This window comes from Eleginops maclovinus, chromosome 13 (assembly GCF_036324505.1).
Source record: "Eleginops maclovinus isolate JMC-PN-2008 ecotype Puerto Natales chromosome 13, JC_Emac_rtc_rv5, whole genome shotgun sequence".
NCBI classification, from domain to species: Eukaryota; Metazoa; Chordata; class Actinopteri; order Perciformes; family Eleginopidae; genus Eleginops; species Eleginops maclovinus.
In genome coordinates, this window is record NC_086361.1 from 1,972,610 (window position 1) to 1,986,296 (window position 13,687).

General features: G+C 40.0%; 1 protein-coding gene across 4 annotated transcripts; it reads right to left on the reverse strand.

The window, feature by feature from the left end:
* Window positions 1–269: 269 nt before the first annotated feature.
* Window positions 270–11,871, reverse strand: LOC134874694 (uncharacterized). 4 transcript variants are annotated; one of them, XM_063898822.1, is made up of 10 exons: window positions 11,632–11,871; window positions 11,197–11,268; window positions 8,540–8,639; window positions 8,145–8,258; window positions 7,955–8,011; window positions 6,754–6,891; window positions 5,173–5,220; window positions 4,909–5,022; window positions 3,261–3,350; window positions 270–1,476 (listed from the first exon to the last, which is right to left on the reverse strand). In XM_063898822.1, the coding sequence occupies exons 3-10, from the start codon at window positions 8,633–8,635 to the stop codon at window positions 1,369–1,371; spliced, it is 765 nt and encodes a 254-aa protein (XP_063754892.1). In that variant the 5' UTR covers window positions 8,636–8,639; window positions 11,197–11,268; window positions 11,632–11,871; the 3' UTR covers window positions 270–1,368. The 4 variants fall into 4 exon arrangements, with proteins under 4 accessions (XP_063754892.1, XP_063754891.1, XP_063754894.1 ...); XM_063898821.1 differs by having other exon boundaries at window positions 8,540–8,642; XM_063898824.1 differs by lacking the exon at window positions 5,173–5,220 and having other exon boundaries at window positions 8,540–8,642.
* Between the last annotated feature and the right edge of the window lie 1,816 nt (window positions 11,872–13,687).

Here is a 13,687-nt window from a genome sequence, read left to right on the forward strand (position 1 = left end):
TCTCCATGCTTTAATGTCCAAAAAGCTCTTTATTTTCATGCTGCCTCTATCTAAGATATAGATCCATTTTGGATAATCACTCATACGTGTGAATAATTTCAACTGATTAAATTCTCCAAACTTTCAAGATCACAGGGCTAAAAATAAAAGAACAAACCATGAATGAACAACAGAGAGCAGAGTTGCTGTCGTAATACTCTTACATCAATGAATTCTACAATCGCATCAAGGCCAGTTTGAATTTACATGAGCTCAATAAAAGGTGAAAGGTTAGTCAACAACATTTTTATTTCAACAGTCAATGATGGCCAGAGCAGTTTGAGATATTTGAAAGGCAAAAAAAGTGCAAACTTACTTATTGAATCTGCCTTCACTGTAACTAACACACAGAGTATCAGTGAGTGAACCCTTCCTGCCCTTTCTTCCCCCTCGCTAGCTGAGAATCCTTCTCTGGTTTTATGTCTATATTTTTTCTACTCTCTACTTATGTTAGTGACGTTAGTATTGGAAGAATAAATGGCTTGTAACACTGATCAACATCATAACCACAACACACTGTAGTGCACTGAACAACCTGAAACACTGACTTTAATTAACTGTATTATGTCAACAGACCTCCCATAACTGTATTAGGTTAGTTGAAATCAATAATATTAGGTTCAACTTAATAGTATTGCTTTCAACTAACCTAATACAGTTCAGGGGTTTTTATTGTCAGATGCACAGTAGCTTCAGTGTAGTATGGCAATAAAAATCTAAGTTCCCGAGCTCCTCCAACAGTGTTATAAAAGGACATAAGACAAAATAATAAAATTAAGATAAAAATAATAAAAAAGAAATAAAAAATTGTGCAAAATCAAACAGAGTAGTTTAAATTAGAGAGAAATAGTGTAGGTATGTTGTAAAACCAGTTTTTAAGTAGTGCAGATTAAGTATTTACACGTCATCAAAAATAAATAAACACAATAAGCTAAAACACATACCACAATAGGCTTAATTATGTGAAATATGTTGACGTTCTGTAATACATTTAATTAAAGTCAATGTTTCAGTGTGTTCAGTGTGTAGGTGCAGCAGTGCTTATACTGAGTGTGTATTCATGTCATGGCAGGAGTGAAAGAACAGGATGGTAACCTTGGGCACTGTTTTGGGACCCTCTAGTTTAACTTTGACCAATTCTTCTGATGTTTATTACCTTGGACCGCTGTCATCAGCAGATTTGCTTTCTCTCTGATTCATGAATCATCAATCCAAATCGGAGATTAAACTGTTCTTATTATTCCGGCCGCCAGGAGGCTGACATCCATATTTACACTCTGACTGACATGACATCACCGGGAGGAGTGTGTATGTGTGTGTGTGCTGAGTTCAGGGCTCTGATGTCAAATCTTCGATGGGCTCCACCTGGGGTTCAGTGGGGGGGGTGGAGAGTTCCTCCACCTGCTCGGAATCTGCCTCAGTTACAATGACAGCCACCTGTCAGCAGAGAGCAGATCAAACAGGAACATGAGTTGCGAAAGATATATCAATTTATTAGTTAAAGGTTCCCTGTTATGCAAAATGCACTTTTTGATGTCTTTTATACATAAATATGTGTCCCCGGTGTGTAAGGAGACTCACAAAGTGTCAGAAAAGTCAGCCCTCTCTCTTTCCCTCCTTACCCACATCTCTAAAAATGGGGGTACAAATGAGCTGATCCATTTACTGTCCTTATGATGTAATAAGTAAAATGTGGGCTGGCTTTACATTGAACTCCTGGCAACGTCCTGCCGACATTAAACGTCCCAACCTATCGTCCCTCATACAGTGGGCTAGCTGAATCCCCTCCCCAGCACCTGTGTTTGTGTGTGTGTGTGTGTGTGTGTGTGTGTGTTCAGCAGGATGTCTGCAGGAGGGACTTAGAGTTGTTGTATATATAATACATATACTGTCTCTGTTCTAGTGGTAAACACTGGAGAAAGAACAGGTTTTGTGCTGTATCAGAAACAATGTGCCACATGTTCTGGAAGTATTATGGTCTACGTTAGCAAGCATCGCTAACACTCAGAGCTAACGCTGTACTGGAGAGACTATGTGTAATATAAAGGTCCTGTCCTTGTGGTAAACCGAGAGAGAAACGTTTGAGCTCCAGACTGTTTCAGAAATAATGCTGGATGTGGTTTGGAACATAATGTGGCGTTTAATCACGGCAGCGTTTAGCTGAGTTTCTCCCGGTAGAAAACTCTCTTCAGAGGAGAGATCATGACGCTCCAAAGGGGCGTGGCCAGCAGCAGCTCCAAAGGGGCGTGGCCAGCAGCAGCTAGTTCATTTAAAGCTACAGTCACAGAATCAGCACTTCAGGAACAGGGCTGAAATAGAGGGGGATGAGGCATGCTAAAATGGGGGATCTGTTTAGTATTTTGAGCAAAACACATCACAGAGAAGTTTTGTATAGATATGGCCCTATAATATATTGTTCAAATATAGCATAATTTGGGAGCAGGGCCCCTCCTCAGCCCCACCTCTCTCAGAAACATGCCTGAGCGGAACCCCTACCCAGAGTTCGTCCTCCTGACCAGCCACATAGAAGAATCGGAGGATGAAAGAAGAAGAATCGGAGGATAAAACCCTCTTTATTAGTCACGCACAAAAGGATGTGTCCGGTGTACCACAGCAGGTGAACTCTCCAAGTAGCCATCCACTTTCCATATTTTCAAGTCTGTTCGGGGACTTGAACCGGCGACCCTACGATTCCCAGTCAAAGCCCTTACTGACTGAGCCACTGCTGGATATATAGAACATCCCTCATCCTTCTTTAAACCCCCCTGACATTCAGTACCTCCTCTAAATAAAACATTTTAACCTTGCGCTGTGGTATGATGCTTGCTAGTGAAGAACATGTTAAGCAGAGATTGAAGGGACTACAGGACACTTATTTCTACCCCACGCTTATTCATCATTTGGGGAAGTATGTACTCTGCTGCAACATTTACACTAACCGGTAGCTTATTAATCAGATACATATGAAGTAGCACCAAGTTGACGCAGGTCCTCAGATAGCTTGACGATCCATTGCACTAGAATCTAAGACCATGAGCTAACCATGAAGGACGTTTCTCCCTGTTGACTTCTTTGAGAGGTTTAAAAATAAACTTTTCCTGTTTTGTTGTTGAGTATTTTTCTCAAAAACAAAAACTGTATTGTACCTATTGAATGTTTCTATTCCATAAACATATTTTTTACTTAAAGAATATATCAGTGTAACAAAGACAGTGTGCTACCTGAGACGTCTCGGCTACAGCTGGAACCACCTGCACAACTGGAACAGGGGGGGGGCGGGTCTGTGGGTACACAGGTTTTTGTCTTGGAGCCTGCAGGGGACACACACACACACACACACACACACACACACACACACACACACACACACACACACACACACACACACACACACACACACACACACACACACACACACACACACACACACACACACACACACACACACACACACACACACACACACACACACACACACACACACACACACACACACACACACACACACACACACACACACACACACACAAATAAAGATAATTTTTAAGGCACCTAAAATAGTGACTCTTAGAGGGTCAGTTGACAGCTACACTGAGACAACACTGTAAATCCATATCATATTTCCCTGGGATTAAACTCGAACTATAAACGCAGACACAGGCACCTTCTAGGAATCTCTTTGAATGCTGCACGCCTCACTATATTACAGGAATGGTTGAACAAAGACCCCCTGATATTTCATGTCTATTTTGCCATTGGAGAGGTTATCACATAAGTTCAGAGGAACTCTTGATGAGTTTGTTAGAGACTGGTCCCAGAGAAAATATATCACAATAAGTAAACTCACAAGGAGGTGACTCCCGCTGCTTTGAGCTGAGGACACATTTTTGATATTTGTTTCTTCTTTTCTCTTTACCTAATTCAGCAGGTGAACGTATATGTTCATAAAATAGTGTGTGTGAGCTGTTTGTGTTAAACTAAAACGGAGCCTTTTCTGTCAGCCCAGATTTTATTTCTGCTTTTTTAAACTGTAGTATGTGCTCATGTGTTCCAATGTTAGGCTGCTGCCTGAATATGCTTCATGAAAGGCATCTTTTTCTATCAATACAATAATTTCTGATCCTAAAGTTTCTTTTAGGGTTGATTTAAAAATATATATATATATATATATTACATTTAAATCAAATGTGTTTACCTTATATTATTTAACAGTTTTATCAGCGACATTTCCTTTTAAGTTGGTCTTTTAATATCTTAATGGTTTATCCTCTCTTATAAATATCAATACGTTTACATATTTATTATTTTATTGTATATACATGTTTATTTGATTTATTTCATAGGTTTTTTATATTTTGTTGTATTGATTTGTTTTGTCTTTTGTCTTCCTTTATTAATTTTTTTCTTTGAGAGGGATCATTTTCTGTTTGTTTTTAAATTAAGATGGGTGCCCTATGTAAAGCACTTTGAGCTGCACCTGCTGTATGAAAAGTGTTTTATAAATAAAGCTTTATTATTATTATTATTATTATTATTATTATTATTATTATTATTAATAATAATAATAATAATAATAATATTTATGTTTCTTCTCTTCTATAGTCACATTGTTCTGTTGTCTAACATAATACATTTTGAATTGATATTTATTTTATCTTGGATTTATTTCCATTGCATTTGATAAAGAGGTAAATCAGGTTACATTACCTTTATATTTTGATATTTAGTCTATGTTGTTGATCACATTTTTTATTGAGATAACTAGAAATGGAATACATTTTTAACAACTACCCCCCCATGTTGCTTATTCTAGTTAAGCATGTACAGTACGTCAACCTCTGCTGCAACATATACAGCAGGAAAGCTTACCTGTGTCCCCCCAGCAGCCAGGACGCTGAGCCCGAACAGCATGGCGGTGATGCAGATCAGCAGCTCCAGCACCAGGAAGATCACCAGGGTCACCAGGATCCCGTCGATCAGCAGCTGCGCAGTGGAGCAGACGGAGGAGTGTGTCAGGGGAAGCTGAGTGTTTCTGACAGTGACACTGACTCATCTATCAACACAAGTGTTTCATTCATTTGTGTCTTCTCCATGCACTCTAAGTATGAGTTGTAACAGTAGTCAGTCACTTACTTTACACTTTTGCTCGATCAGCCCGGTGCATTTCCTGAAACAATGTTGCTGCAGTGGACGTAAAGACAGAGAAACATGGAGTCTGTAGTGTCAACTATGAAAGCATGGGATTCTAAGGGTCAGTGATGCTCCGTGAGTAGCACTGCCTCCTCTACTGCATGAATCTCCATCTCCATTAAGACTTGATTAAATAAGGTTTGATCCAACATTTTTACATCCCCCTGTTAACCTAGAATGTAGGTTAGCTCTTTTTTTTTCTTTTCGATAACACATTTCTCAAAACTCTCAACCCCATGACGTTTTACACTGAGGAAATTTCTACTGAGCCACAATTGGAGAGTTGAACAGGTGAGTTTTACCAAGTGAGATATGAGTGAGAAAACGATCTGTCTGTAGTTTCCTCTCTTATTTTGAAATGTATTTCCTCTTTGTGTGTTCTTAGGATTTACTTCTTGTCTTGTAGTTTTCCCATCTATGTGATTATCTGATTGTGTTCACCTGCCGCCATTGTGTGTGTGCCTCCCTGCTGCAGCTGTGTGTGTATTGTGTAGTCTTGTATGTGTTTCACTGATTCTTGAGAATTTGGCGAAAATATGTCCCAATACGGAAAGTGCTAATTGAAAAGCAATAACATTTCCTCATTTAAAATAATCAGGGTTGATCATCTGAGGGACAAATGTAACTTTTAAAAAAATGTTTGTCTTTCATTTGATAAATTATATGATAGCCCGATACCCGGAAAAACAGTTGTCCTCCGACAAGAGTCCTTCATTTCAATTTGATAACATTTTTTGAAAAACCCATTTAAATGTATAATATCTATGACAAATGAAAGAGTAGAGTAAAAGCATGTGTATATAGTCCCTTCTCCCGTTGTGTTCTTTGTCCGTTTCTGGTCTTTGTTCTGTTCTGGTCCTGATGTTGTGGTGTATTTTGTCCCTGCCTGATTCCCAGTGTTCTTGCTCGTTTTTCAGCCACTTGTTACCCACACCCAATCCATACTTGTTCAGTTTTTTTGATTTTGTAGTTTTAACCTGGTTCCTCTTGTTTTTTGTGTTTTTTGTTTTCAGCTTTATCTTAACTAAAGCTTGATTTTGGTTACGTATACCTGCCCCCCTCTCTTCCCCCTCCCTTAATCTGTGACAAACAGCTGGCAATAAGGGTTTGGCCTTTTGAACACCAGTGTTTTGTGTCCCTGAGCAATACTTAATTAATTGTCCAGTGTGACTGCACAGGTGTTGCCTATTAGTCACAGCTGTAACTGTGGAAACACCTTTTGAGTTTCATCAAAACAAAGTATGAGAGGGTCTTTTGTTTCTGTCCTGCAGACATTGTTTCAGTCTTGCACCAGGCAAGACTCACATCTTTCAAAGACAGACACACTGAGGATAGTTTGTTTCATTTATCCATGTTTATGTTGTTCATGTTGAAATGTAATTCAGTCATGTGGATTTTAGTCCTACTCTGTAACATGTAGCTAGCTGTAGCTATACTCTTTTAGCACAGATTGTTTGATCATCATTTACAACTTGAATCTACAGTACATATAAGTGCTCAGTGTGCAGGTATAAAAGACATTACCACGGCGTGCAGCTCCAGCCTGTGGCAGTGCTCACAGTGGTAGGAGTCCTGGCGGTACGGCAGGTGTTTGGACATCAGTCCAAGGGCGGCGGTGGAGAAGGCAGCACTGATGAGGTGCAGCACCAGCACGACCTTCACCTGCAGATCAGAAAGTGCTCATGTTCAATAATGTCACCAAACACAGGGCTCTACGATGCTGCATCATGCCTACAGGCTTCACATTTGGCCTTCATGGGCCAAATAATGAGAAGACTGTATTTCATTTAGAGACGATGATCCTAAAAATGGCAAACCTTTGGAGAAAGGGAATGAAACACATAAAGGAACATGGCTTCCATTTTAACATCTTTCATCTTACACAACTATGAAAATCCTATTCACAGACAAATACATGATACAGTAATACATTGTTTAAAACGATGTTCCAAATATTACATTTTCTATGTTCACAAGCTTACAGATTGTAGACTTATGCAGGAATGAGTTGTAAAATGGGTTAAGATTTTAGCAGTTTCCGCGTGACATGTTAATGTTTTTTCAACGTGTTTTTGAAATGCCTGAAAGACATTTTCGTGTTTTGACATAAAACTCGTCATTAATTATCCAACTGGTGGACGTCTGAAGCTTCAGTTCATCTTAAAAACAGTGGTTACTAACAAGTGACTAAAAGTGACAAAATATTAGCCGCTTTTAGCTTAGCTGTTGTGATGCGCAGCCATGTGACCATTACTAGCTCTTATAGCCTAACGTTAGCTCTTTACTATTTATGATTAGGTTTACCTTTCAATATTCACAAAGTGGTGTTACTATGTGGATAATATCCTGCTGAACAAACTGTCAAAGTATCATAAACATGTGTTTGCCACAGAGATTATTTTCTGCATAAACTGAAATCCAACGGAGAAATCGCATTGCTTTCTGTCAAGAGCCACACACACACACACACACACACACACACACACACACACACACACACACACACACACACACACACACACACACACACACACACACACACACACACACACACACACACACACACACACACACACACACACACACACACACACACACACACACACACACACACACACACACACACACACACACACACACACACACACACACCTATAAACAAACACACTAACTCATTAGAGACGTCAGGGTTGTGTATACAGGAGTGGTGTGTGTCGTCACTCACCCAGAACAAAGTCGGGCTCCTCCCACTGTGGACCAGCACTGAACCAGACAGGGTCACCTGGGGGGTCACAGGCACGGGATTTAGAAGAAATGTGAGTATAAATGATAAATAAATATAAATCATATTGATGTTCATAAGTTAAATCTAGACGAGAAAGCATGGCAGCATGATGTGAGTAGCCCTCACTCACCTGTATGACAACAACCAGGAAGAGGGCCACGTCTCCTGTGAAGTGCACTTCGTGGACCTGGAGCACAGAGGCACTGAGACAGAGGATCAGAACCCCAATAACGATCTGGATCGCCTACAGGGGGGGAGGGGACAGGTACAGGAGGTGATCAAAACTTTGAGTCCTACAGGGTCATTCAGAATATGGCAAAAAATCTGGAATTCTGTGCCTTCTATGGAGGAAGTTGCACTAGAGTAGACTTTTAAGTCAGAATTCCAAGGAAAGCCATCTCTGCTCATTGTCCTGTGTTGTATCCTGATAATGTAATCCCTTCACTAGTAATCCGTTACTCCCCAAGCCTGGATGCATGTATACGAGAGTTAGGCATGATGTGTGTTCTGGTCGACAGGACTCACCCCCAGGGTCTTGGGCTCCATCTTGAGGAGGGACTGCAGTTGTCCCGGGGAGAGAGAGACCACTGCAGGCATCGGGTCTTTGTCATTGACAGACATCCTGCTGCTGGAGAACAGAGGACAGGAGAGGACTCAGTCAAGGAAACAGAATATGGCTGATGAATAGAGAGGAGGGTCAAAGGTTTGGAAAGATAAAGACAAAAGGATATGGACAAAGCGATATGAATCACCTCATAGACTGTCTCTTAATGATGTCCCTGTGTTTGACTTAATTCTACTGAAATGTTGGTAAATGCAAAAGGTGGAAAGTAACTAAATACATTTACTAAAGTATTTGTTGGACACATTTATTCTTAACTTATAGTTATGGTGTAGTATTTCTATTTATTGCTACTTTATACTTCTACTCCACTATATTTCAGAGGCAAATATTGAACTTTTTACTCCCCTACATTTATTTAACGCAGTTACTTTGTACACATACATACACACGATAAGATGATACGGTATATTACTTTACAGTATTTCTAGTATCTAAATTTGGTCCATTTTTAATAAAATACAATACTAAAATGTGACTACATGTAACATAACACATAAAAACAAGATTAAATAACAATAATATCCATTCTGCATAATGAGTACTTTAACTGTTGATACTTGAAGTCCAATGAGACACACAGGCCTGGTCCTGCTGGTGTGTGTGTACCAGGCTAAGCAGACTCTATGCTGACATCCACTGGGGTTAAACAGGAAGTGGAGGGATGATGCTGTTATTTTTACTCTACAACAAAGGGTGGATTTTGATTTTGTAAGAAAGTATCGAAGACAATGGGGCTACAACACATTTCATCTGATTTCCATTGTATTCCAGTGTTTCATACTGAATTTAATAAAATGATAATGTTGTTAGGCCATCTCTTGTGCAAGCCCTTACTACGCTAGCAAGGTGTTAACACAATGTTTACTTTGTAAATGGTGATATTTTTCTTTCATTTTTGGTTTACATTTATTTTACAGTAATATAATAGGAAAAGGTAGTAAAACTAAAATAACGGTATAACTTTAACCAAACAGTATTATACTCTAAAGCTTATATTCGATTCAATATTACAGCACAGTGCTGTAATATTTTTATAGTAATAAACTGTTGCTGCAAATCAGAGAAATATGTTATTTGGCAAATTTCAAAACAATATGAAAGCATGACTCACATAATATATCATGTTATTGCAATTTGTATTGTGGGATGTTACTTTCTCTTCTTCAGAACTCTTAAACAGACCCTCTCCTGCTGATGTTCAGGTGTATATCAGTATGTAGTGTCTCTACTTTAAAGAGTCCTCTCCTGCTGATGTTCAGGTGTATATCACTATGTAGTGTCTCTACTTTAAAGAGTCCTCTCCTGCTGATGTTCAGGTGTATATCAGTATGTAGTGTCTCTACTTTAAAGAGTCCTCTCCTGCTGAAGTTCAGGTGTATATCAGTATATAGTGTCTCTACTTTAAAGAGTCCTCTCCTGCTGATGTTCAGGTCTATATCAGTATGTAGTGTCTCTACTTTAAAGAGTCCTCTCCTGCTGATGTTCAGGTGTATATCAGTATGTAGTGTCTCTACTTTAAAGAGTCCTCTCCTGCTGATGTTCAGGTGTATATCAGTATGTAGTGTCTCTACTTTAAAGAGTCCTCTCCTGCTGATGTTCAGGTGTATATCAGTATGTAGTGTCTCTACTTTAAAGAGTCCTCTCCTGTTGATGTTCAGGTGTATATTAGTATGTAGTGTCTCTACTTTAAAGAGTCCTCTCCTGCTGATGTTCAGGTGTATATCAGTATGTAGCGTCTCTACTTTAAAGAGTCCTCTTCTGGGACATGTCTCCATGCTTTAATGTTCAAAAAGATTTTTATTTTTCTCATACTGCCTGCGCTTAGCCTGTCATGTACAAAGTGTTGTAAGCCAATAGAAGTGCTCGGGTTCACAGTGATGTCATTATGGTACGGAATTAAACAGTCCAGTGGATTACATATTACGTTACAGATAGGGCCTATTCGATTTATTTGCATTTTTGTCATTGCATATTCATCATAAAGGGCTGTCACTATGCCAAGAGAATTGTATCAAAGATAAAGGCGTAGAAGAAGATTACTCAGATTTATGTTTTGTGTATTTCGTCAGATTACTTTCTTTGGCTTATAATAATAAAAGACTAACATATCTGCAACATCTGAAGCATGGAGTCAAAACTGGAAATAAAATGAGCCAGACAAAGATAAGGTTGGCTACTCCCCAACAACATTGACAAATGTTCCACCCACAGTATATTGTGTGTTGCACGGCTGATGGTAAGATTCCTGCAGAGCTGTTTCTAGAAGCCAGGCATGTGACGTCAGAGAGGTTTCATTAAGTAGCTATCTACCACATGTCATGCTAAGTTTGTGTGGATGTTATTTATTTTCCTTTGTGGAAAGTTACTCAGTATATTTACTCAAGTACTTAAGTACATTTTTAAGGTACTTGAGTATTTTAATTTTATGCTACTTCTACTCTACTAAATCTTGGCAGCAAATATTTACATACAATACAATCATTTCACAACACAGTTACTTTTGGAGATGTATTATATTATTACAAAAATTAAATCAAGGCCGGTGATGCGCGTTCACCTTGTCTGGAACAGAACGTGCAGTTGTCCGCAGCCGAGCCTAGCAGCGCTGAGTCAGCAGAACTCAGGACGTCTGTGACATGAGGAGAATGCAGAGACACAAAAACACACCGGAGCATATTCCCGTTAATCACAGGCAGCTGGCAACCCCTTAGTTTTTCATGATTTCTATGAACCTTTCAGAGACAGTGTGCTGCTGGGACCGCAGTGACACAGATCCAGCACAATGTTTTTGGACATTCTCATCACAACTATGTCCACACACACACTAATGATGCTACATGACAGCTGCAGTTTCGTCCTCGGCGCTGTGTTCAATGACACTTGTCCCTGCCCTGGTTACCTGCTGGTCCTCCTGCAGGACAGAACGCGCTGTGCCGGGGTGGGGTGGGGGGGGGGGGGGGGGGGGGGGGTGGGGGGGGTGGGGGGGTCTTACCTCAGCTCGGGTCTCCTGTTTGCTCCGGCCGGTCGTGTGTCCGTGTTGTGGTGCTGCTGGGCCGGCTTTGCTGTTCTGCAGGGTGTGTTCAGGATCCACTGCAGCAGTGTGTGTGTGTGTGTGTGTGTTCAGGATCTCTGCAGCACTGTGTGATGCTGCGGCGGCTGGTCTGCAGTCTGATGCAGTTCACCCGCACGCTCACTCTCAGCTCCTGTTACGTAGACTGCTCCTTCATTAAAGTGTAACACAGCAACACTGGATATGATTTATTAAAACGAGTTTAGAGTTGCAGCTGACTCAGGACATATCAGTCCTGAAGAAATCATTAACTTGCCATAATGGAATGGAATGTAATAAAGTACATTTAAGTGGTAGATGGTATGCTCCGCAAAGACTAAAATCCCTGTGTTCCCTTGAGAGGGATTTTCTCTACCATACCCACATCCCCCCACCCCACCCCCTGCCTGAAACGCCTCCATTTAACTCCTTTGTTTACTTCCTGAACATAGTGGCATCACTGTGTGACAATCACGCTCCTATTGGCTTGCGCGCCAACACATTGTACCTGATAGGCTAAGGGGCGGGACATCTCCGACCAACCACAACAAAACCAGCCAGCTAACCAATCAGAGCAGACTGGGCTCTGGTTTCAGACAGAGGGTGAAAAGAGGTGCTGCAGCACAGGCAGTATGAGAAAAATAAAGAGCTTTCTGAACATTAAAGCATAGAGACATGTCCCAGGAGAGACACTACATACTGATATACACCTGAACATCAGCAGGAGAGGACTCTTTAAATGGAACAACAACTTAAGTAGCTAGTAACTTTCTGAAATTAACTGAACAACAACTGCACCCTGTAATCTCATTTTTAGCTTTAACCCGGCCCGGTTCCCAGTAAACACGAGCCTCAGTTCTAAAACACAACATCCTGAGACAGACTCTTCTGCACTGAGACAGCAGAAAAATGTCCCCTGTGGCTGTATTATTACAGTACATGTGAAAGATAGATTAGATAAACCATAGATTTTTTTGACTCATGCATTAATGTTAAAGCAGGATTTGACTGTTGTTTTTGGTGAATAAAAGCCTGAATCCACTTATTATCCACAACATTGCTTGTTCAATATTTTTCTTTTTTTTACCGTGTAAGACTAGTTACTTAAAGTGAAAACACACCAGAGCAAGCACAGCATTCACACACAGAGGCAGAAGAGGAGAGGCTACATCTGGAAATAGCAAGACATTAAATAATGAATAAACCACAGTGAATGGAATTCAGAGAGAGAGAGGGAGCAAAAAGAGAGACAGTGATTGAGACCAATGTGACATTACCCCCAAAACATGCATGAAGTATAAAAATAATACAGAATACATACTTAATTCATCTCTAAGAAATTCAAATATGTGGAATGGTAAATTACAAATAACCATACAGATTTTATGCAGCTAAGTTTCAGCCTTTAGCATCTTATTTGAATCAAAACATTTTAATTTAGCTTGCTGAAATTAAGTGAAATGTATTATGCAAAGTGCTACAGATGCTGAGGGATAAAGACACAAGTCAAATCTATGAAATAAGTATTAAGGTTACTGTACAGATGCAGTGGCAGTCTCTGAGTCCTCATGAGTAAAAGCTGTAAGAGAAAGACATCCAAAACCACCTCTCAATCTGCGACCTCACATACCAAGGTGACAATACCCCAAACATTCTTTACCATAATCCTCCAATGGTAAAATCTGTTGGGGCCCAGTGGTTTTCAACCAAGGGTATGAGCACCTCTAGGGGTACTTGAGGGGATTGCAGGGGTACGTAGAAAGATTAGGAATTTATTTCCACATAAAAAAACATTTTAAATGAATTTCCATAAGCCTGGAGTCCCGCCCCCGGAACTATCAAAGCACATTAAAAGCTCTAGTCTTAACAAAAGATGTAGAAACTTCTAGAAGTGAGTCTTAATATAATCCTTTTCACTCACAACAAGTTTAAATGTCAAGTTTAAATGCATTTGTATTAAGGTTGAGTTAAACAAGTGATTTTAACCTGTCAGTGACAG